Genomic DNA, 26,446 nt, shown 5'->3' on the forward strand with positions numbered 1-26,446 from the left:
TCGAATTTCTGCGCTACGGGGGTTGCGGGGCTGCGAGAGGGAGGGGGAGGGGTAGGGCCTACGGCGGAGGGGAGAAGGAGGGGAGGGGGGATGTGGCGGTGGAGGGGGAGGGGGGATGCCGCGGTGGAAGGGAGGGGGATGCGGTGGTGTAGGGGGGAGGGGTGGGGGGCTGGGCTTGGGGGTGGAGGGGTGGTGGGCGGGGTGGGTAAGGGTTTGGGGGTAAAGGTAAGGGTTTAGATTTAAAATTAGGGTAAGGGTTAGATTAGGGTTAGGGTTAGATTAGAATTAGGGTTTAGGGTTAATAATGGCAAAATCGTAAATAAAGCTAATGATGAGTTAACGACAATTAGGAAAAGGGTATATGATAAACATTTTTCAAAATTCATGGGTATATGGTGCATTTCTGGAACATTGAGGGTATATGGTGAATTTTTTAATTTGTCGGGGTATTTGGTGAAAAAACCGTTATATTTATTATTTTTTCATTAATCACATGTACTAGCAATATATGTACATTAAAGTTAATTTGGACCAGACTCATATACGTTTTTTACTTTTCTTAATAAGGATTTTCAAGATATAAAGTTTTCACGATGTTCACGAACAGAATAATTAAATATATTGATTGTCAAAGTTGAGCTTTGACAATCGTGCAAGTCAATTTTTAGAAAGTAGATGAACTAATATAAAGTAAATTTAAGTTCAACAAAATAAAAATATGTATGGTCCATTAAATATAATTTTAATAAAATTTATTAAATCATATAAGAGAAACACAATAGGGAATCATCAATATTAAATTTTAATTTGCAAAATCACTTTAATTTGGTAAAAGTAAGTTTCATCCAAAAACTGGTAATTTCCTCCCTTGAGGAAGGTCTACCAATGTTTTTCTTCTTATATATCTTATTAATAAAATAGAATTTGATATTTGGATATTCCCCAACTCCCAATAAGTAAACTAAAATATCAATCTCTTATACTCCCTCCGTCCTCTATTAGTTTACTCCTTTATTTTGCCCAGAATTTTAGGAGAAATAACGCTGTGAGTCATAGAAAAAAAGAGAAATTATTATTTTATATTAAAGTTGAATGTATGTGTGATGAAAAATTTGTGATCCCATTCCAAAAATAGCAAAAAAAAAAAGGGGTAAACTAATAAGTGACACTCTTAAAAGGAATACGGGTAAACTAATAGAGGACGGAGGGAGTAATTATTATACATGAATGATTAAATATATTAATGATCAAAATTATACATTGACATACGTGAAAAAGCATTAATTAATATGAGGCAAATGGATAATAATTTGAGAAAAAGTCTCTCTCTAGCCAAGCCTAGGGTTTGAGTGTTTTAGTATTGGGACTCCATTTTTGTTGCTCGATTGTTCGAGATCGCTGATCCTTCTTGGGATTGACGTAGTTGATTATGGCGGATGACATAGTTTCTAGGGTTTCAAACCTAAAAATAACTGCAGATGAAGACACCATGGTGGAGTTTCTTGAAAACCCTAATTCTGAAACCGACGATTTCGAGTTGACGTTGGTAGGGAAAATGCTTACGGTTCGAACATATAATTTCGATCCAATGAAGAAAACGCTTAACCAAATCTGGGCTATATCTCGAGGAGCGTTATTTCGATCAATAGAAAATGGATTATTTGTGGTGAGATTTGCGTCAAAGAGGGATAAAGACAAGGTCATGGCAGGGAGGCCATGGACCTTTGATCAAAATCTGGTCATGCTACAGGAGATAGAAGACGATATTCAACCTTCGGAGATTGTGCTGAAGCGGTGTCCATTTTGGGTTCGACTGTACAATCTCCCCATGCGAAGTCGATCCGAGAGCCACATTCGAATGATTGGAGGGAGTATTGGGCAAGTATTAGAAATCGACATGGACGACATTGGCTGGGATAAGTCGGCGCGTCTTAGAATACTTCTTGATGTTACAAAACCTCTTAAACGAGTCCAGAGAATAGCGGTGAAAAGCGGGGGGTCGGTGTTGGTGGAAATAAAGTATGAACGACTACCCACATTTTGTTACTTGTGTGGCGTAATCGGTCATATCGAAAGGGACTGTCTATCAAATGTAGCAGAAGATAAAGAGGTTGAGAAACAATGGGGCTCATGGATTAGGGCCTCGCCAAGAAAAGGGAGACTGAAGATTGAAGAGGAAGCAAAAGAATTCTTGAAGGGGGCTAGGAGTCTTACTTTCGAGAAGGCTAGACCGGAGATGCAGGAGCGGTGCACCTCTCTTAATGATGGCGGTATGGCTGCGGCACGGCGTAACTGCCGTGAAGGGGATGCGGTGTGGGTTCGAGCAGCCCCTGCAGTTGGGGAGGGAGGTCAAAAGGAGACCCCATGCACGCAGGAATTACATGGTTTAGGTGAGAATATTCTATCTCCTCCTCTATTTGTAGCTGGGAATGGTGGTACTGCCACTAAGTTTAAAAAAGTCAAAGTGAAACAAAAAGTGAAAAAACATGAGTTAATTGTACCTGGGGACCCACTAAATCTTTTAATTCATGATAATGGGGTGGGAGAAAAAAGAAAAGTTTTGGATGTCATGTTTATTGATGGGGTCGAGGAACAGTGTGATTTGGGTGCAAAGAAGTTGAAAATTAATGATCCTATATACAGTGGCAGTGATGTTAACATTGTCGAGGCGGAGGTTGGAGACCACCAACCCCGCCCGGTCCAATGAATGTGTTGTGCTGGAACTGTCAGGGAATGGGTAACCCTTGGACAGTTCGTCAAATGAGGAGACTTTGTTCTTCACATACCCCCGATATATTTTTGTATCGGAAACAAAGGTTACTAAAGAGATTGTGGAAAAAACAAAAGATCGTCTTGGTTTTTCTAGTTCAGTTGGTATTTCGAGTATTGGAAGGTCAGGAGGTTTGTGTTTATTCTGGAAGGATGAAAAGGTTTCTCTAACTCTCGTTTCATTTTCTCATAATCATATGTGTGGTGATGTTGTGGATAATAGGGGTTTGCAGTGGCGATTTGTGGGAATTTATGGGTGGCCAGAAGAGGAAAATAAGCATAAAACTTGGAATTTGATTAGATCGCTTTGTGATGAGTATGAGGGTCCCATTATGTTCGGTGGCGATTTCAATGAGATTTTGAGTTACAATGAGAAGGAAGGAGGAGCGAATAGGGAGAGGAGGAGTATGGTTGGCTTTCGGAATGCGTTGGATGAGTGTAGGTTGGGGGAGTTGCGTTTTACTGGGCAATGGTATACATGGGAGAGGGGCAATAGCCCAGAGACACGCATTAGAGAACGGCTTGATCGGGTGGTAGTTAATGAGGAGTGGCGTAACATTTACCCTGGAGCTCATGTGGAGCATCTGGTTCGATATAGCTCGGACCACGCAGCCATTTTAATGAAGAGTGCAATGAGGGAGGGGCCTAGAAAACCGAGTGGGAGAGGATTCAAGTTTGAAACGTGTTGGCTTCTTGATGAAGGGTGCGAAGAGGTGGTGAGAGGGGCATGGAACGCCACGGATGGGGCGGTGATTCAGGACCGTTTGAGGGAGGTAGCAAGGAGTCTTCAGGGGTGGAGCAAGGTGGGGTTTGGAGATTTGAAGAAAAAGATAGAAAAAGTGGAGAAACGGCTCCATGAGGCTCAGCAGGAACCTATCAGTGCTGCTTCTTGTGCGAAATGTGCGGAGATTGAACTTGAGCTCGATAATTTACACGCAAAAAATGAAGCTTATTGGTACTTAAGATCCAGGGTAGCGGAAGTGAAAGATGGAGATAGGAACACTTCCTATTTCCACCACAAAGCGTCTCAGCGAAAGCAAAGAAACTACATCCAGGGGTTCGTAGTAGTGAGGGTGTGTGGAAACGGAGGCTGATGATATTGAGGAGGAAGTGGTTGGATATTTCCGACATTTTTACGTCGTTACACACCTCCGATGAAAGTATGCAGGAAGTTTTGAAGTTTGTGAGCCCTTCAGTGACGCAGGAATTTAATGATTTTTTGTTGAAGCCTTATACAAAAGAGGAGATTTATTCCGCATTGAGCCAGATGCATCCCTGCAAAGCCCCGGGACCTGATGGTATGCATGCAATATTTTATCAGAGGTTTTGCACATTATTGGCGATGAGGTATTTTTATTTGTGAGTAATATTTTACATAACTTTCTTGCCCTGGGAATGTAAACTGCACTAATATTGCTCTCATCCAAAAGTAAAATCTCCTACTGTTGTATCTGAGTTTAGGCCTATTAGTCTCTGTAATGTTTTGTACAAAATAGCTTCGAAGGCTATAGTTATGCGGCTTAAAACTTTTCTCCCTGCTATAGTATCGGAGAACCAGAGTGCCTTTGTTCCAGGGAGAATGATTTCAGACAATTCCCTTATTGCTCTGGAAATTTTTCACTCTATGAAAAAGAGAAAAATAGCAGGAAAGGCTTGATGGCAGTGAAGCTTGACATGAGTAAAGCTTATGACAGGGTTGAATGGGGCTTCCTAGAAAACTTCTGTTGACTATGGGGTTTGATGGCCGTTGGGTTAATTTGGTGATGAGCTGCATTTCATCTGTCACTTACTCTTTCCTGATCAATAGGAGAGTATGTGGTTCTGTATCTCCTTCCAGAGGGCTACGCAGGGTGACCCTCTTTCTCCCTTTCTATTTATATTGGTTGCTGATGCCTTTTCTCAGATGATTCAGCAAAAAGTGAATGCAAAAGAACTTCATGGTGCAAAAGCTAGCCGAAACGGACCGGAAATTTCACACCTTCTATTTGCAGATGACAGTCTTCTCTTTACAAGAGCCACCCGCCAGGAATGCTTGACAATAGTTGATATTCTCAACAAATATGAAGCAGCATCTGGGCAGAAAATTAACTATGAAAAGTCGGAGGTTTCTTTTAGTAAAGGTGTAAGCTGTGGGCAAAGGGAGATGATATTACTCTCCTGATGAGGCAAGTTGACAAGCACCAAAAATATCTTGGATTCCACCATTACTGGAAGGTCAAAGAAAATGGTGTTTCGGGAACTCTTAGATAGAATGTGGAAGAAATTGCGGGGTTGGAAGGAAAAATTGTTGTCAAGGGCTGGAAAGGAAGTTTTGATCAAGGCTGTGATACAAGCTCTCCCTACTTATCTGATGGGGGTCTATAAGATCCCAATGGCAGTTATAAAAGAGATTCATTCAGCTATGGCGCGGTTTTGGTGGGGTGGCAAAGGTGCGGAAAGGAAGATGCATTGGTTAAGTTGGGAAAAGATGTGCAAACCGAAGTGTATGGGGGGCATGGGATTTAAAGATCTTGGGGTGTTTAATGATGCTTTACTTGGCAGGCAAGTTTGGCGCCTATTACATTATAAGAACTCCCTTTTGAGCCGAGTAATGAGTGCAAAATATTATCCCCACGGAGATATATTTCAAGCGAGGTTAGGATACTCAAATAGCTATTCCTGGAGTAGTATATGGAGTGCGAAAAGTTTGGTGAAGGAAGGTTTGATCTGGAAGGTGGGAGATGGGAAATCGATAAATCTGTGGCAGGATCCGTGGCTTTGTGATGAGGATGGCCATTTTGTCTTGAGCAATAGAGTTGAAGGATTGGAGTTTGTGGGCGATTTAATTGATGGAGACCGAAAAGAGTGGAAAACGGATGTGATTGAAAATCTTTTTGAGGAACGTGATCAAAAATGCATTCTAGCAATCCCGTTGAGTTCAAGGTGCTTGCAGGATGAGTTAACATGGGCCTACTCTAAAGATGGGACCTATTTGGTGAAAACGACCTATATGCTTGGGAAGGGAGGTAATTTGGATGATGTTCATAAGGCATGGGGCATTTTATGGAGTTTAGAGGTATCCCCAAAAGTTCGCCACTTTCTTTGGAGAGTCTGTACCAATTCACTGCCGGTACGTGCTGTTCTTAGGGCCCGCCATCTCGTCGATCAGGACGAATGCCCATGGTGTCTACATGGCGTGGAAACGATTCATCACTCTTTGTTCACATGCGATCGCTGGAAGTCGGTGTGGGGGGATCTAGGATGTCAGGCAATGGTTGATGGTGTGGAGGGTGAGACGATGTGTGAGACGGTCGTGAGATGGAGTGAGCTTGATGCTAAGATGGTGCAAAGAGGAAGCTTTTTAGCGTGGAATGTCTGGACTGAACGAAATAAGTTGGTATTTGAAGGACAAAGGCAACCGGTGCCGGTCATAGTCCAACGGGTGGGTAGGCAATGTGATGAGTTCAATTCTTATACTACGTACTCGAATTTATGGAGGTCCGAAAATGGGAGGTTGTGTGAGCTCGACGAAATGGTGTGCGCCTCCTAGGGGAATGATTAAGCTCAACACGGATGCTTACCTCGGGGAAGAAGGGTGGATCGGATTGGGCATTGTAGCTCGTGATTTTCAAGGGAAAGTATGCTTTTCGGCTGTGCGTCGTTCTAGGGCCTGCTGGCCTGCGGCTATTGCGGAGTGCAAAGCAATTTACATGGCGGCTAAGCTGGCTAAGGCTCATGGTCTCGCGAATATTATTATTGAGTCCGACTCTCAGGTGGTGACTAATAGGCTGACAAATGAGACCCTCTATTTTGCAGATTTGGATAATATTCTAGGAGATGTGCTTTCTTTATGTAATGTTTTTGATTCAGTTCAATTCCTTCATGTTAAGAGAGATGGGAATGCTGTAGCCCATCATCTCGCTAGAGTAGTGCCTTTTGGAGTCGAACAATGTTGGGAGAACCATTGTCCTCGTGAAGTGGCTCCGTATGTTTTGATGGACACTTTGTCCTTGGATTAATGCACTACTTTCTTTCCCCCTCAAAAAAAAAAAAAAAATGGATAATAATTTTGTTTTTCAGTAAGATTGAGAAAAGATGAGAACATGGCCTGAGCCCCGAGTTCAAAATCTATTTAATAGCACGAGGGCTAACGTATAACATAAGAGAGTCCATAACTAAATCGATTATTATTATATCTCCATTCTCCACCCCAACTTCCTTAACCAATTAAAATCCATACCAAATTCGAAAAACCCATTATCATCTTTTACTTCTCCAAACAAAAACTAGAAAAACAATAACTCAACCTTCCTCCACCTCACTCCCTTATATATATAACACCTTATTATTCACATTCAATCAACATTCTCTTCCAAAACAAAAAAAAAAAAACACCATTGAACCCTAATGGATTCCGACGAAATAAAACCCAAATCGTCGTTAGAAATCGACGCTTCGATGACAACTTCAATAGAAAAAAATTTCGAAGCGACGGAAGTTCCGCCATGGCAGCAACAATTAACATTGAGAGCTTTTGTTGTGAGCTTTTTGCTAAGCATTTTATTCACGTTCATTGTTATGAAACTTAATCTTACTACTGGAATTATTCCGTCGCTTAATATTTCCGCCGGATTGTTGGGTTTTTTCTTCGTCAAATGTTGGACAAAGTTGCTTGAGAAATCTGGGTTTCTTAAACAACCTTTTACTCGTCAGGAAAACACTGTTATTCAAACTTGTATTGTTGCATCTTCTGGAATTGCATTCTCTGGTTAGTAATCCTTTTTTTTTTTTTTTTTATTTCGACGTCCAAATTTACTGTTTTTGCTGATTTTTTGTTATTAATAGTTATGTATATTTGTTTGATTTATTCTTATTAAGTTGAAAGATAAGTGTAACTGATTTTTTTTTAACTAATAAGGTGATAGACATCATATTGTAGTTTTTTTTTCCCTAGATATTGGTAAACTGCTGTGATCAAATTATTAAATATAGAATCAATTAATTACTGAATAGAAGTTTTGCACTATAAAGATAGATAAGTTTTTGTATGGTAAGGTTAATTATTAATGGTGATAATGGTAATGTATCAATATAAGGTATTTTATTATTCTCGGTGATCATGATTGTCTTCCTTTAAATAGGTGATTTTCTCCTTAAAATCTCATTAATGGAAGATTTTGCTTACAAATACATATAATTTCATAATATGATATCATGGATATAAAACATATTAGGAAAGTATATGAAAGACATGGTATATATATGTATAAATTATGATATTATTTTCCAAATATTTTGTATATCTCTAATATAATATTTTGTACAACTAGTGGATTGTGTAGGGACACAACTCATTCATTAATAAGATGAGTGTGTAATTGAAACGTGAAAAATAGAGTACAACTTTTTTAATTTGTGATTTCCATTAGCTTTAAGAATTAAATGAAGCATGTATTTTTGTGCCTTTCAAGTGAATTACACTTTCATTAACCCAACATCTCACATCTACTAAACACTTTAATTTTTGGTCTTGTAAGACACCGCATCCTTTTAATTCAAAATTAGTGACGGCTCAAGTCCAATATTAAAAAGAAACATGTCACTTTTTTTAAATACATTGATTAGTTTAATATATTAAGGGACTAATTTAATCTATTTCGTGACCAATTTAATCTATTCATTAATGACATTCTTTAACCCATTTAGTGACTAGTTTAATCCATTTAGCGACGAGTTTAATCCGTTCGGTAAGACTATCGATTTATTTTTGAAATTGTTTGTTTTAGTTCGACAATCAGGAAAACAAAGTAAGGAGAAGAGAAGGGATGACTAAAATAGTGTTGGATTAGAGTGAAATGAGATGGATTTGCTAGAAAAATTCAGTCTTAAGTTTGTCTAATTTTATGTTAAAATTAGACTGTCCGTTCTAAAAATTTGTGTTAATTCAGAGGGTCTACCGACATCTCCATTGATGGAATAACAAATAATAAGATAAAACGACACACTAAAATCATCAATCTAGCATTCATGTACCCTCCCATCTTTAGAAAGAATGTAAATCTCAAAACCAAAGCTAGGAAGAACTAATGTAATTTTTTTTTCAAACAAAAACAAGAAGACGTAAGAACTTACAAGAATTACATATGAATCCAAAATTTATATATTTCTGGTACTATTGTTACGTATGGTGAATTTTTGGCGTGATATTAATTGTTAACTGAATTCCACACTTCACGCGTGGTTATTATTTACCACATACCTCAAATCTTGGAGAAAGTCTTCTGCGTACATTACTCCTTTTTCTTTATTCCCTAAATGATTATCATATACTATATTTATATTTCTTTTTTTAGAATAAGTTGGGTATATTTCTATTTTTAAATGTTTTCACTTATTCTCACGTGAAAGCTAACTTAGGTTTAGTAAGTTGGGAGCAATCCTCCATTGCCACTAACGTGCTTTTAGTATGACCAAAATTTCTATTTTAAACTGTTTTCACATGCAACATGAGCCGTACCTTGAATGTTTTGGTACTGGGCTTTATTTTGTATATAACACATCATTTTTTTATATTTTATATTGTTTAAGGTTAAGATTAAGATTTGTCACATACTCACATGTAATAGACTTAAAATAAGTACCTTTCCCGTCTCAAAATATAGTTTTCGTTTATCTTTTTCATGGTAATTTATGCAAGTAAAAATCTACGAGGGACAGTAAAGATTTTTTGTTCATTTAAATTAATGTTGCATGGGAAAAGATGATTTTAGGAGAGAGAATGGAGAATAATCGGCAAAAGAGCATTAATTGTAACATTTTAATTGAATAAACAAAGGAAAAAACAAAATTCAATAAGAAATAAATGATGGGACATGATTTTTCTAGACAAATTACGGAAAAATGTGGAACTAAATATGGAAATAGAAACTATATATTGGGACTCCCTGATTGAAACTGGGAACTATATTTTTGGACGGAGGGAGTACATAGGATGAGATAAGATAGATAAGATTTTAGAAAATTCAAGATTAGATAAGTTGAATCAAGCGAATCTTTAACTATTAAATTTTTAAAATTTGACTTTTTTTTTTTTACTAATGAATTAATTGAACTGATGTTTATAATTATTGTATTGTAATATTGCAAAAATGCTACTTTTCAATTTATAGACTAATATATAATTAAAGGTATTGATGTCAATTAAGCTTTGCATTGAACTGAAGGCCATCAAAGTGAATTAGTTACATTATTAAATAAGAGAGGAAGTAATTCATTTTAGCTTTTGTTGGTATACTATATTGAATATGTAAACTTTGTAAATAAAAGATTAATTAGTCAGGATAATTATTAAGCTAAAATTTTGTTAAACAGGGGGTGCGGCAAGTTACGTTCTTGGTATGAGTGAAAGAATTGCAAATCTGGGAGAGAAAGCTTATCTACTGGACACCAAGAACCCTTCACTAGGATGGATGATTGGATTTCTCTTTGTTGTTAGCTTTATTGGATTGTTTTCAGTTGTTCCACTCCGAAAGGTACCAAGTTATTTTATTTCTTTTAACTTGAAACAGGTCATTAAACTTAGTAATTTACTTAAATAAAGATAATAACAACAACAAAATAAACTTGTTATTAACTATAACTAGTATTTGGGCCCGAGCGTTGCCTCAGTTTGGTATTGTTTTCCGAACTTGATATGCATTTTTTTCTATTCCCCTTAAAATATATTAAGGAAAACTTGACATTTAAAAGGTACAAATATAATAATGTGAACACTTAAAGCTTGATTAAAAGTTGGTTAAGATGATATTTGTGTCATATATAATAGTAAGAAATTGCAAGGTAATTATACTTTTGTTAATTGACTTGTCAGTTGTCATACACGCCTTTTAATATATTTGTATAGATATGTTTTTTTTTTTTTTGCGATAAGCATACTGTTAGCATAACTTTATATTACTTAATTTTAATTTGGTAACACATGAGTTTCATTATTAGACATGATTCATTTTGCAAACCCATGTTGCTTACATTAAACTAGCCCCTAAGCTAATTCATGCTCCTTAAGTCCTCAAATGATTGTCAAACTTGTGAAATTTTACTCTAAATTGTCGATCACTATGTAAGATTGATATTTGATATGGTAGTCTTAATGTGAAGCTTAACAACATTTGCCTCAAAGCATTTTTTTGAATGGAAAAATCATAATTTCAAATTTAATTTGGGTGTCTTCTCATATAAGTTCAAAGTTTTATTAATTTATATATCTTTATGTTGGATGTTTGATTTTATTTTTGTTTCCCATGCAGATTATGATTATAGACTTCAAACTTACTTACCCAAGTGGTACTGCTACTGCTCACCTCATCAACAGCTTCCACACTCCAGAGGGTGCCATAATAGCAAAGTACGTAAGCTTTACATGTTTGTAACAATGTTTTTAGTGCAAAAGTTGATTGTAATAATTGCTAGATATGATAATGCAATCTAAACTGGCTCACTTTTTCTTGCCATGTTTTATTTTACTATTACAGGAAGAAAGTGAAGGTGTTGGGGAAGTTTTTCTCTTTTAGCTTCTTGTGGGGATTCTTCCAATGGTTCTTCACAGGTGGTGATGATTGCGGATTTGCAAGCTTTCCGACTTTTGGTCTTAAAGCCTACAAACAAAAGTATGTATTTCTTTTCTCTCTAAAAACAACTTTCGTATTCTTTTGAGATAACTACCTCTACATATAAGATATAACTGATAATTTATGATATGACCTGATAAATCAACCTGAAGTTAATGAGAGACCCTAGTTTGAGCTGATTCGTGACATTTATCATATATTGTAATTGTACTAGTTTATCTAATTTTATACTCCTAATATATATCTATTCTTTAGCATAGCCCAAATCGACCTGAAATCAAACACGAAACCCTGCTCATTCACCCGAATTGGTTGTTCCACTTTATTATCTGAATGAATTCAGTTAAACATCATAATTAATCATGTTCATTTTCATGTAACGTATACTGCAGGTTTTACTTTGATTTTTCTGCAACATATGTGGGTGTTGGCATGATATGCTCTCATCTTACAAACATATCTTTACTACTCGGTGCGATTTTATCATGGGGTGTAATGTGGCCTCTCATTGGGACTAGGAAAGGGCGTTGGTATGATGCAAGTCTTTCTGACAACAGCCTTCATGGTCTGCAAGGTTACAAGGTAACTGTTCTTTTTTATTCTAAATTCTTATTATGGAAAAGAATTGCAAATACTAATAAATGGGGATAAATAATAAGTTATGTTTCCATCTTTGATTACAGATTTTTATTGCAATAGCAATTATTCTAGGAGATGGACTATATAATTTTGCCAAAGTTTCCCTGCGATCAATGGTAGGCTTGTACCTGGAGTACAAGAAAAAGAACTCAGGTGCGATTCTTCCTTGTACTGATCGTGATTCAACTGAAGTATCTCCTGATCAATTGTTCGATGATCAACGAAGAACTCAATATTTTCTCAAGGATAGCATCCCAAACTGGGCTGCAGTGGCTGGCTATGTCGCAATTGCTGTAATTGCTATTGCTGTACTTCCGCACATCATCCATCAGTTAAAGTGGTATCATGTCTTGATCTTGTACATTGTTGCACCACCACTGGCCTTCTGTAACGCCTATGGTTGTGGGCTGACTGACTGGTCCTTGGCATCTACTTATGGAAAACTCGCGATCTTTATCATTGGAGGGTGGGCTGGTGCTTCTCATGGTGGTATTGTTGCCGGTCTCGCAGCCTGTGGTGTTATGATGAACATCGTCTCAACTGCATCTGATCTTACCCAAGACTTTAAAACTGGTGAGTCTCCAACCCATGCTATGACTGGTCCTTAGCATCATAGCATCTAATTATCCAAATCTGTATAGAATGGAGTATAGATTTTGGAATTGTGTTTTTTTCTTATGAAATTGATTACAAGTATATTGAAGTTTTCCCTCATTACTAATTTATTGTTTGGATCTGTCATTGAAACAGGTTACATGACGCTAGCTTCACCTAGATCAATGTTTGTGAGCCAAATAATTGGAACGGCCATGGGTTGTGTTTTATCTCCTTGCGTCTTCTGGATCTTCTACAAGGCCTTCCCTAATCTTGGATTACCAGAATCCCGATATCCAGCACCATATGCATCACTTTACCGGAACATAGCTCTTCTTGGGGTCGAAGGACTAAGTTCGTTGCCTAAGAATTGTGTCACATTATGCATAATATTCTTTTTCGGTGCCATTGTTATTAATGGCCTCAAAGATTTCCTAGGGAAGAAGTATGCAAGGTTTATACCAATCCCAATGGCTATGGCTATACCATTCTACATCGGAGGCTACTTTGCTATCGACATGTGCGTTGGTAGCTTGATACTCTTCTTATGGCAGTACAAGAACAAGGCTGAGGCTGATGCATTTTCGCCTGCAGTTGCTTCTGGCTTGATTTGCGGTGATGGAATATGGACCTTGCCAAGTTCTATACTTGCTTTGGCCGGTATTAATCCACCTATCTGCATGAAGTTTGTTCCCAGATAGTTTAGAAGAAAGCAAAGGATTATGGCATTTCCTAGCTATATAAGTTGTAGATTCGTCTAGCTAGTTATATATTATCAAAGTATCTAGTATAATTCAAGAAATGTTGATGTTAATTTTTCACTGCTCAACTTTATACTTTATGGCAGTATCTATGCTACTATTTCATTCTTTATCACAATATGGTATTGCCTTCGTTGAAAGATTGCTTTAATTTCTTTTAAGGTAACATGATCTCCATAATCTCTTTCCATTTTTACTCCTACCCCATATTCAAAAGGAAAAACTACCTATCTAGTCAATAAACTCGTGAAAAAGTAAAAGAATTAGGGGTAAATCAAGAGTTTTCATATGAGTCAGCTCGCTACGTGACGCTACTTTGCTTGCAAACCCCAACTTTTAAACATATAACTAAGAGCCTGTTCTCTTCGGCATTAAACAACTGAATTGAAATGAATAGTGATATGTGAGAGTAAAAGTATTGTCCAGAGCTGAACTAAACTAAACTAAACTGAGTTGAACTGAACTGAATTGAATTGAACTGAACTGAATTGAACTGAAAATAAGATGGGAAGAACATGCCATAAAACATTGGATACTTGGGTTTCAAAGAGTGAAGATGTGGTCTTTGGTCAGTTGTTGGATGCTTCTTTAAAAACGCACTAAGGTTTTAGTAAAAATTGATAGGAACAATCTTAATTATGAGCGTTTCGCCATTTTCAGTTCTAACTAAAGATTATTTCTGATCGGTCCCAACTAACTATACATCAGTTTTTACAAAATTGATCCCAGTTGACTGATTACATGTTCAAGAGGTTAATATTTTTAAAACAAAAAATTAAAACCGATTTTTTACTTTCTCCTCTTTACTCTCCTCCCTCCTTCCTCACTTGTTCCCTCATGAAGCTCTTGATCCCTCCCCCCATTGTAAAATACGATTCAAATTTGGGCACCCTAATTGCCACATCCATTGCTCAAGCACATCGCACAAACCAACACTCCTACAATCACAAAATGAGACACTCAATCCTCCAGTCTTTTCCTCCATTAAGAGCTCGCCGGAAACCACCAGCGAAGAAAGCCGCAAAGTTTATCACCACTCTCTCTCTCCTCTGTTTTAGTTTAATACCAAAACCAGGGATGGCCAATGACTTGTGCAAACAAACCATCAGTATAGGCCCCGAAATTTCAAGGCCCAATTCCCAAATATTGCAGCCCAACATGTTTTTTTTAAAAAAACTTCGTTCTTCTATGCGGTTCTTCTCAACCAAAACACACCACTCACGTTCTTCTCTAACTTTCCCTAATTTTTCTTTCCAAGTTTGAGAAATTTGTTATCTTTTGAAAATCTTCTAAATTCTTAATTTCTCAATTTTTCTTAACAACTTTTCGAAATTCTCTCACTCATTCCTTATCAACCGTTATATAGAATATGAAAATATCAATTATGAATTTCTCCATTCAATCTTTAATTAACGACTAATTTTTTCACTCTCTATATATTTCTAACTCATATCAATTATCAATTAATTCCGAGACAAAAGGAATTAAAAATTCATATCTTCAACTTTTTGTTATTTTTTGATTTCAGGAAAGTTGGGGAGGAAGAAGAAACCAGAAGAGTGAGTCGTGATTCATGAAGATACCTTATGTTTCTCTGTTTTCAATCTCGGCATGCGGTCGACCGTCGAAGTCGAACTTCGAAGAAAGCAGAGATATGAGAGTATTTGACAGGTGAATTCTAAATATCTATACTAATAGATTATCATTCACTAGTTATTCGATTGTGTTTATCAATTATCAATTTTTTGTGTTTAATTTTTGGTTTGTAATGGTGGAATTTTCTATAGTAAACTAATTGACATTTGCTTCATAAGATGACGCGAACTTGCGAAGAAGACGATTAGTACTACTGTACTAGATGTGGCACCAGGTAAAAATTGTTGTTACTCACTTAGTGGCTTTGTAGTTTTACCCACTTAGTGGCTTTAAGTAATTTTGTAATGTAGAAGTAGTATTTTATAATTTTAAGGATTAATGGTATTGTGTATATTTTAATGAGATTTTTTTCTTTGATTTTTTAGGTTGAAGTCATTGGTTAATAATTGATTAATTGGGGAATATTCATCACAAATTGGAGTATTATTACTTAATTATCAGGTTGTTTCACTCCTTTTTTTTCACTTTTACTTACGTCTTATATTGTCGATTGTGTGATTTACACCTTAGTTGTATTTTTTCTATGCCTCATAAAACTAGAAAGTATCAATCTCGGTATGAAAACGTAAAGAAAAAAAAGCTTGAGGAGTAAACTCGGGCTCTGTTTGGGAATTCACTTCAGGTAGCTTAAATAACTAGGTGCTAATATAAAGGTAGCTTAAATGAATAGAAGTGTTTGAGACAGAATTGAAATATAATTTCAGTCCCAGAAATGAGCTGAAAGTGAAACGCTACTCAATGTGGCGTCTGAATTTCAGGTCCTGAAATTCTTTTTCTTTTCCTTTTGCCTTTTTTCTTTTTCTTTATATATATATATATATATATATATATATATACACACACACACACACACACAACACACACACATTTGATGATCTAAGAACCATGAAATTCGACAAGCAAATTGCGTATGTTAGTAGCACCACTAACCACACCATTAAAGTTGTAAATCCGGCAAATTGCAGATGGCAATGGCGAATAATTGAACATAGGAGAGAGAATTTGGTGTTTGGGCTGCCATTTTTAAGGAATTTAATAGGATTTTTTAATTGGAATAATACAAACTTTGGCCGGTTCTCTCGCAATAATAAAAACTTTAAATTATTTTTTAATAATACAAACTTTAGGCCAAAATTTCTCCAATGGGTCAAGTTTACTGGCAACCGGATATGAATTTGCAACATGTGTCTGTTGACTTTTTTAAATAAATTTCCCTCCCAAAATTTGTTGACTTCTCCCAAAAGACAAGAACCCCCAGGATTTCGAACTCTCCTTCACCAACCTCTGTCACTCCGCCATAACTTTTCTCTCTCCGCCATTACTGAGCGCACCAACCTCGACATTGACGTTTCAACCCCAACAGAAGGATAAAGACGAGAAAGACGACATCGTTTTGTGCAAGGTAAAAATTCGAAACCCTAAACTTTTAAATTCGCTTTTGAAGATGATTTTTTGTGTGTTAAGCTTAAATTGTGGATGTTGGTGGGTTATTTTGATATAATTGGTTCTTAAAAGTAGGTAGGTTCATCAATTAGCTTCTAATTTGCTAGTAATTCAAGCAAAGCAAGAAATTTTGTGTTGATGGTAATTTGGTTCAATTGAAGAAATTAGGGTTTCTGCTTTGATTGTGTTAGATTTAGGGTTTTTGTGTGGATTTTTCATGTTTGTTGTTGATTTTTCTCATTATCATGCATAATTGTAGGATGTCTGTTGTGATTGTCAAATTTTGGCATGGTGGTGTCTTTAGGAACTATGAGAAACGTGATTTAGTTTATGAGGGAGGTAAGTCTAGGACTGTGAGTGTAGAATGTGATGAGTTGTGTTGGTTTGACTTAGAAAATGAAGTAAAAAAATCAGGAAACTATGCAAGGATTAAGGGTCTTTTCTACTTGGTACCAGGACTACGTTTAGTCAATAGTTTAAGGAGGGTTTATGCAGACAAAGAGGTGTTAGAGATGGCTGAAATTGCTGTTAAGAGTAGGTGTGTTGATATTTATGTGTACCATAGTGGTCTTTTACCAGAGATTCAGCCCACTGACCCACCTGTTATTCAAAGGTCCTTTCAGTCTTTGCAAAGTGAGCCCAAAACCTCAACTGAAAAGTCCAAAAGCCCAACTCAAAAATTGATACCTAAAAGGAATACAAGATTATCCTCTTCTACAGTACCACCAACAGAATCTTCCACATCAGCAAGCACAAAAAGTCAGCCTTCCTTTGACTCCTCTCCTAAAGTAAGACCAAATAACCCTAAGAAAGTTGAACCTACTAAGCAGACTTCCCCTCCCAAGCAGACTTCCCCTCTTATACAACCTTCACCTCCACCACCTCCTAAGCCATCATCACAACCTAGTAAAAATAAAAACTCAGGAGGGACCGAGAAAAGACAACCACAAACTTCAGCACCCACAGAGCCTTCAGCACCCACACATGCTTCACTCAGGGCCGGCGGAGGGGCAGCGCCACCTGCGCGACGGCGCAGGGCCTCCGCCAAACAGGGGCCTCAGTTTTTCAGATATATATTATTTGTTATGATAATATTACATAAAGCAGAATGTAGATGAATGGTTTGAGCAAAGCTTTATTTCCCAAGAAACAAGGGTTCGAACCTTGATATTGTCATTTTGTCAATTTTTTAATTCTCAAATATGACTTCTCCTCTTGTCTCATCAAAAAGTGTAAACCATTAATGTTTTTTTTTTACGAGGTAAACCATTAATGGCTACCTTTAGCTAACTTATTGTTCCAACACTAATCTTAAATATTACTCCCTTAATTTTTTTTGGGCCAAGTTTGTTTCCTTTAATTTTTTTATTCTCCAACAACCACACAATTTTCTACGCAAATTAAATTCTTTCTTGAAATTAATCTCACCACATATACCATATTACAGAAAAAAAATAAAATTGCATTGCATCAGTACAACAACAACAAAATACTTCGCATATGGCTTGACAATGTTTCAAACTTTTATTTTTTGAAAGGGGTTTTTTTGCTATTTTTTTTTTTAGTTTTTGTTTTAATTTGTGTAATTATTGTGATTTTGAAAAATAAAAAAAAAAAATATTTGAGAATCAAGGGCCTCATCCTATGACTCTGAACAGGGCCTCCAAATTCTTAGCCCCGGCCCTGGCTTCACTAGCAACACAACCTTCACCACCTAAAAAACCTGCACCACCCAAAAAACCTTCACCACACAAAAAACCTTCACCACACAAAAAACCTTCACCAGCAACACAACATGCACCATCCATTCAATGCACTGAGCCCATCAACACAAACTTCATTGACAGTTATGAATGGTTGGACCCAAGGGCAGACAGTCCAATCCCTTTGAAAGATCTACATGGGCTTGATAGTTATGATTTCAGTGATGAAAGTGACCCTAATTATGAACATGATGATGGTGAAACTAGTACTGATGAGGAGGTGAGTGACCTAGAAAGTGAAGATGGAGTGCCTGAGCTAGAGGAGTTAGAAGGAGAAGATGAAGTCTTTGAGATCCCTGAGTCTGATACTAGTGATGATGAGTTCAGAACAACTAGGAATAAGGTTAGTGAGTGCAATAACAAGTTGCTGAGAATTGCAAAAGAGTTGCAAGAACAAGCAGCAGAAGGTCTGCTTGGTGGTCAACAAAAAGAGTCACAATCTTCCCCCACCCTTGAAGAACATAACCATAGTGAGTATGAAGAGAGTGGAGATTAAATATACACACCCCCTGAGAGTGAAGACGAGGGTGATTTGACTGTTAGAAAAAAAAGAGGGTGGGTGAAATTGTGGACCCAAACACTGGCTTCTCTAAGTTTAAGTGGTCTGTTGGGCAAAGATTCCCTACAAGGAGGCATTTAAAGAAGCTGTAGCAAAGTGGGCTATATTACAGGGTAGGAATGTGAAGATTAGTCACAACAACAAGAACAAACAACAACAAATTGGGATTTGTATGCAGCTTGGGACACTAGGAGAGCTACACTAGTTGTTAGGAGAGTTATAGCACATCACACCTGCCGTAGAAACATGAAAAGAAACAGACAACTAAAGAGTAGTTGGGTTGCTAAGCAATTGTTGGATGTTTTCAAGGCTAGGCCCCACTGGCCAGCTAAGGAAATAGTTGAAACTATAAGGAGGGCTTATAAAGTTGTTGTCACAAGGGGTTTTGCATACAAAGTGAAGTATGCTGCACATAAGTAGCATGGGAGCATGACTGATCATTATAGGAAGGTTATGCCTTACTTGGAGGCTCTTAAGACATCCAGTCCTGGTACAAGTGTGGAGTTGGTTACAACAGTGGGTAAAAGGGGGGCACCTGTTTTTCAGAGGTTATTTACATGCTTTCAGGGGCTGCAAAAAGGGTTTATGGAGGGATGTAGAAAGGTAATATGTGTTGATGCATGTTTCCTTAAGACTTTTTTGGGTGGACAATTGTTATCTGCTGTGGGGAGAGATGGGAATGAGCAGATGTATCCCATAGCATGGGCAGCTGTAGAGAGTGAGAATAATGAGTCATGGTAGTGGTTTTTTGATCACATTCAAGCTTGCCTACAACTTGGAGATGGTGAAGGAGTTGCCATCATTATTTCTGATGAACATCGGGTATCCTAAACCACTCCCTTTCCTTGTTTTTTTTTTTCATTTTGTTCATTTTATTTGTGTGATTATACTCAATGTTATACTTATTGTTATAGGCTATAGTCAATGTTGTGGCTACTGTTCTACCCAAGCTAAGGCAGAACACATACATTATGCCAGGCATATATTTGCCCTATGGCACAAGTCTTTCAAGGGTGATGAGTTTAAATTGCAGTTTTGGAAACTTGCAAAAGCTTATAATCAAGCTGATTATAATGAGGCTCTTGAAGAATTGGGGGTAATCAGTGAAGATGATGCAAATGCTTTTAAAGCATACAACCCCAAGTTGTTCTGCAGGGCATTCTTGGATTGTTCTATGAGGACTGATCCCATCACCAACAACATGGCAGAGACCTTCAATGCATATATTATCAATGCAAGGACAAAGCACCTGCTGTACATGATGGAAGACATCAAAGCTGCTCTGATGCAGCGACTTGTGCTCAAAAGGCAGGAAATGGAGAAGGTTACATCTGCATTGTGTCCAAGAATTTAAGCCATGTTGGAGAAAGAGAAACAAAATGCTGCAAAGTGTGATGTGCTTCCCTCCACAGACAACTTATTCAATGTCAACTACTCACTAGTAGAATAAATGCTTATTGCTGCGGTTTTACCTATACGCAACAATATAACACGCAAAAAGAAAAGAAAAAATAGAAAATGATAATATTGCTGCGGTTCCCGACCAAAACTGCAGCAATATTGTTCAATGGATAAATTTTGAAAAACATGTGGGGACCATAACAGCTAATATTGTTGCGGTTTCCACGTAGGACCGCAACAATATATTAAAAAAATATTTGTTAATATATTGCCGCGGTCCTACGTGGAAAACGCAGCAATTTAGTTGCTCTTATTAAATCTTTTGGCCAAAAGAACGCGTTCATTTTTCGCGACCCTCTCACACACACATCCTCTATCTCTCCTCTCACACTCTCGACCCTCTCACACACACACACTCTCTCTCTCCTCCGGCGAAAGAGTTTGTTTTTCCGGCGACGTCTGCAACAAATTTCCGGCGAAAGATTCTCCTCCTTCGTTTTCCGGCGAATTCGAATCTCCTCCGCTTCTCTCTTTCATTGCTCCTAGACCTGACAAAGTTGGTCCTGATCCGAAAATCCGGTCCGAAATATCCGATCCGTGGTCCAATCTGGGTCCGAACGAGACGGTCCGAACCTTGATCCGAATCCGAACGGTCTCGACCCGGTCCGAATCCCGATCCGAAATAATCTTGATCCGAAACTCATCCGAATGATCCGATATAATCTTACCTGATCCGAACCGATCCAAAATTATTGGTTTCGATTAGGCTTTGATCCGAAATACCCGAAACTTACCCTTTTTTTATATAAAAAAAATAACATTGGCATAAGTATTCCATTTATTCCACCATAGTCAAACAAAACATAAAGCCACAATTACACAAATTACTAAAGTTGCAGGCTTGCAGCTCCATACATAACAATATTGTCAATATATATAAAAAAAAAGAAGCTAAATATCTAACTAATCTAAGACATAAAGTTGCAGGCTTACAGTTCCGAACGATGACCCAATCCGATCCCGGTCCGAATGTAATTTGATGCGAAAACGGTCCGACCTGAATTGGCCCAGTCCGATTCCGATCCGAAATAATAGTCCGAACGATGACCCAATCCGAAACGGTCCGATCCAGTCCGAATGTAACTTGATCCGAAAACGGTCCGATCTGAATTGGTCCGGTCCGAATCCGATCCGATTGGTCCGATTGCCAGGTCTAGTTGCTCCAACGAATTCCTCCGCTTCTATTTCACCGGCGCCACTTCAAATTTCCGGGGCTTCTCCTCCGACCCTTCTCCTCTGAATTTCCAGTGCTTCTCCTTGAATTTCCGGTGCATTCAAGCGATTTCCTCGAATTTGTCATCTTAGGTTAGTTTTTTTTGTAAAATTTTCTTAATTAGCGTTTTAATGAAATTTTTGGCTTAAGTTGTAGTTTAAAATGATTAGTATAAAGTATATATATGCTTAGTTATAAGATTTGAGTATTAAAAGCTGATTTTGTGATAATTTTGCTTTAGTTTTTGTATGCCCTAATATGTTATACGGGATTGTTTATGTTTAAGTTATTGTGATGTTTTTGCAATTCTTTGTTTAAAGTGATATGCAATGCCTTTATATTGATAGACTCACCAATGGGAGGGGAAAGGATATCTAAGAAATGGTTTGGTACTTGTTGTTTGATAATAACTTCGCTTGAATGCGATCATTGTTTGGTGAATACTTGCAATCGCTTGAATGCGATTGTTTTTATGTACATCATATTGCCTAGATACCCGTTCAAGACTTACTCATTAGGATTAAGTCTTGAATAGTCCCCATTTTGGGACTGTTCTTAAACGTCACATCTCACTTAGGTGGTGAATGTGTGTTGATTCTTTGATTCTAAGTGGAATACGGTTAGTCATTTCCCTAATTTGTTCTCCGGGTACATATAAGATAAACAATTATCTTTATCGTGTACTTGGAGAACTGAAGGGAAATGCTACCGAATTTTACTTAGAATCAAAGATGATATATGCATTCACTAGTGGGATTGGATGTTTAAGGATGGGTTAGGTTGGAGTGATAAGGACCCAATTGAGGCATGCATTGAATATTAGTTTGTTGTGTTGGAGTTATGTGAATTTTAAATTGATATAATTTGTATGATGTGTTGGGTTTTTAGAAATGGATCGAAGTTGGATGTATGGAAAGCGGAAACGTTGGAGTTCGTAAAGTGTGAATGAGTTTTGTAAACGTGCTGTAGAACATCAACAACTTACTTGCGAGGCTGAGATTTATTGTCCATGTGTTGATTGCTACAATGTGAATATGATTTCTGATATTAGGACCATAAGGGATCATATTTTCGTCGTGGATTTAGGTTGAGTATTATATTTGGTTATGGCATGGTGAGAAGGGAAAATATACTCAGGATAGGGTTAATGTTGATGTTGGCACTAGTAATTCATTAGAGATTGATATGTCGAATGTCGGGGTTGAGAAGAAGTTGTGATGAAGATCATGTTAGGATTGAAGGTGATGATGTAGTAGGTGATGAAAATGACAACGGAGATAATAGTGACACTGAGGATGAAGAGTTTGGTGATCGATTAGGGAGATGTTGGAAGGGGCTCGTGACCATTTTAATGAGCGGCCACGAGTGTTTGACAGTTTGTCTGAAGCTGCTGGGAAACCCCTTTATCAGGGTGTACAAAATACACTCAATTGAGTGGGTTTTAACTCTTTTCAACATAAAAGCGAAACATAATTTGACTGATGTAGGCTTCACAGAACTCTTAGAAGCTTTACAAGATATGTTTCCTGAGGGTAATTTGTTACCAAAATCTACCTACTTGCCAAAAAATTAATGTGTCCTTCGGGTTTGGAATATGAGCGGATCGATGCATGTCCGAATGATTGCATGTTGTATCGAAATGAGTATGCGGACCTTTATGAATGCCCGAGGTGTGGTAAGTCCCGCTACAAATTGCCGGATGGGGTTGAGCCGACCGGGCAATACTGGTCCTTCTGCGAAAGTGTTGTGGTATCTTCCAGTTGTGCCAAGGTTTAGGAGGCTCTTTCTATCAAAGAAGATGCACAAAACCTAAGATGGCATGCTGATCGAGAAAGAAAGATGGGATGCTTAGGCATCCAGTAGATTCTCCTCAATGGAAAGCTATCGATTACAGATATAAAGAATTTGGTTAGGAAGCTTGGAACTTGAGACTTGCATTTTGTACGGACGGAATGAATCCTTACGGTACTTTGAGTAGTCAACATAGTACTTGGCCTGTTCTTTTAGTGATATACAATCTTCCTCCATGGCCGTGCATGAAGCGAAAATATATTATGTTGTCTCTTTTAATTTCTGGGCCTAAGCAGCCGGGAAATGATATAGACATCTATCTTGCACCTTTCATTGAAGATCTTAAAAAGATGTGGGACGAAGTTGTTGTTATGGTGTTTGATGCGTATTCTAATGAAGATTTCAGGCTTCGTGCTATGCTATTCTGTACTATAAATGATTATCCTGCTTATGGGAATTTATCGGGGTATAAGGTCAAAGGGAAAAAGGCATGTCCCATTTGTGAGAATGGTATGGAGGCTACACATTTGCCACATTGTGGGAAACATGTCTATATCATTAATAGGCAATTCCTACATAGTTCTCATCCATATCGAAAGAAAAAACACCATTTAACGATTTGTTGAAAATGCTCCAGCTCCTAGAATGTTAACTGGAAAAGAAGTTTATAATCGTGTTAAGGGGATGGGAAATGTATTTGGTAAGGGGGTTAAACCTTCGAAAGACGATGGTGTCATTTGGAAAAAAAAGTCTATATTCTGGAGACTTTATTGGAAATACTTACCAGTTAGACATTCTCTCGACATAATGCATATTGAAAAAAATGTTTGTGATGCAATTATCGGTACTCTGTTGAATATGCCAGGAAAGACTAAGGATGGTCTTAAGGTTCGTAGAGATATGGAGAAATTGAAGATTCGGCCTAATTTATGGCCAAAGGTTAAGGAAAAGCTAAGAAAGGAAAGGGAACAACAACGTATTTGCCTCCAGCTTGTTATACATTGTCTAGGAAAGAGAAACGATTGTTCCGTGAGTGTTTATACGGTATTAAGGTTCCCACTGGATACTCATCTAACATGAGAAACTTGTTTCTCATGACTGATCTGAAATTAATTGGGTTGAATCTCATGACTGTCATGTGATGATGCAAGTGTTTTTGCCGATTGCAATACGGGATTCTTCCAAAACATGTCAGCTTGCTATCACGAGGTTGTGTTCATTTTTCAATACCATATGCAACAAGGTACTTGATCCTGATAAGTTGGATGCTTTGCAAAATGAGGTGGTGATCACACTTTGTCAATTTGAGATGTATTTTCCACCTTCTTTTTTGACATTATGGTTCACTTAGTCCTTCATTTGGTAAGGGAGATTAACTGTGTGGTCCTGTGTTTTTAAGATGGGCATACCCTTTTGAGAGACATATGGGTTCTTTGAAAAAGAAAGTGAAGAATCCAGCAAGACCAGAGGCGAGTATTATTCAAGGAACAATTGCCGAAGAGGTTGGAGGATATTGTTCTTCTTATTTTGCTAAGGCTGTGACGATAGGTCTTCCAAAGTCAGACACGAGGGTAGATTAGAAGGCAAAGGTGGGTCGGAATGCGACATATTCACCTTCATTGATGAGTTGCATAAAGCTCATCTTTTGTGTTGCACCATGTTACTGAAGTTAATCCATACTTAGAAAGACATATGCGTGAATTGCGTCACAAAAATCCGTCAAAAGGGGAGAGGGCATTGATGAATGAGCATAACAGGTCGTTCATTGACTGGTTTCACAATAAAGTAATTGGTGAATTGTCTGCAAACAACCATCATGTACCTGATACAATTAAGTGGTTGGCATACGGTCCACGTGACAGTTTTAACTTGTATGAAGGGTATGATATCAATGGTTATACCTTTTACACTAAACGTCAGGATTAGAAATCAAAGGTGGTCCTGAATTGTGGGGTTTCAATGTTGCATCATCTAGGGAGTATGCTGCAAAGGATAAAACTCCGATTGATGCTAACAATCATATTATGGGATCATTCAAGAAATATGGAGCAGCTCGATTATTGTGACTTCACTATGATTTTTCGATGCAAGTGGGCGGATAATAGACGTGGTTTGCAAAGGATGAGTGCGGTTTTACTCTAGTCGATATGAGTCGTCTGCGTGACACTGAAGAACCTTTTATCCTGCATCGCAAGCAAAACAAGTGTTCTATGTATCTGATCCTGTAGACACTCAGTGGTGCATTGTTGTTAATGGTAAAAGGCGAATTTTAGGAGTAGGTGATGTTGACGACGAAGAAGAATATGAATAAGTTTGATGATATCCCCCTTTCCAATCCCAAATGATGATATGATGAATGTGTCTGATACTGAAAATAGTTACATGCAATGGATCACCAAGAAGGTATAACGTCATCGAGCAACCTATTGACCAAAATTAAAGGTAAAAAATGTCTATATGAGTAATTTGACTTATATTGATGATTATAATGATTTTGTTGATAATGTGATGATGTATATTGTTTAAATTTCGTTAACACTCTTTGTTGTTTCTATGTATATGCTACAGATATGGCTAGTGACGATTTGAGCGATCATTCATCGGAGTTCGATGCACCTTTTCACCCAGAAAAGGAGGCTGACCAAGGAGAGGGCAGTGATCGTGCTGCAGATGCTTTTGATGATTGGATGAAGAGATTTGAGCTAGATGCTGATAGGAATGCTTTACTTGGCATTGAGGTGACAGGTGATCAGCAGCCACCCCCCTCAGGTTCGTGTCTATTTGAATATTGTAAATTTAATATGTAATTTACTTGTTCGTTCTCCAATTTAATTTCGTTATTTTGATTCTTAGATCCACGTCATACCACTGCATATTATGGTGCACAAGGGAGCGGGAAAAAGTCAAGTGGGAATCCAATGACATCTAGAAAGAGTAAAAGAGGTCTCACGATGAATCTCCACAACACATGAGATATGGTTTTAGAGTTTGATGATTTGGGAGACCAACAGGTAAATAGTTATACTTATCAATGCTTATTACAATTTCATGTTTGGATTTCTAATTGTTTCTTTATAGGTCAATGGCGAGCCAAGTATGGATTTGGATCGGTCTTTCTATACGGAAGCTTAACATCAATTGGTCATGGAAACACATTTCCCCTACCTTGTTTGATTTGATGTGGACAGACA

The 26,446-nt window shown here is 37.6% G+C and overlaps 2 protein-coding genes across 2 annotated transcripts; both read left to right on the forward strand.

Moving 5' to 3' along the window:
- Positions 1-1,429: 1,429 nt before the first annotated feature.
- LOC130589924 (uncharacterized) lies at positions 1,430-4,497 on the forward strand. The gene is made up of 4 exons (XM_057391566.1): positions 1,430-2,674; positions 2,817-3,842; positions 3,938-4,116; positions 4,314-4,497. Exons 1-4 carry the CDS (start codon positions 1,430-1,432, stop codon positions 4,495-4,497), a joined length of 2,634 nt encoding a protein of 877 aa, XP_057247549.1.
- A 1,814-nt stretch (positions 4,498-6,311) lies between these two features.
- Positions 6,312-13,487, forward strand: LOC104883952 (probable metal-nicotianamine transporter YSL7). Its single transcript, XM_010668533.4, has 7 exons — positions 6,312-7,516; positions 10,120-10,280; positions 11,055-11,152; positions 11,280-11,414; positions 11,768-11,957; positions 12,059-12,587; positions 12,765-13,487. Exons 1-7 carry the CDS (start codon positions 7,156-7,158, stop codon positions 13,307-13,309), a joined length of 2,019 nt encoding a protein of 672 aa, XP_010666835.2. The 5' UTR covers positions 6,312-7,155; the 3' UTR covers positions 13,310-13,487.
- Positions 13,488-26,446: the final 12,959 nt, after the last annotated feature.

The sequence above is a fragment of the Beta vulgaris genome, chromosome 8 (genome assembly GCF_026745355.1).
Source record: "Beta vulgaris subsp. vulgaris cultivar EL10 chromosome 8, EL10.2, whole genome shotgun sequence".
Taxonomy (NCBI): Eukaryota; Viridiplantae; Streptophyta; class Magnoliopsida; order Caryophyllales; family Amaranthaceae; genus Beta; species Beta vulgaris.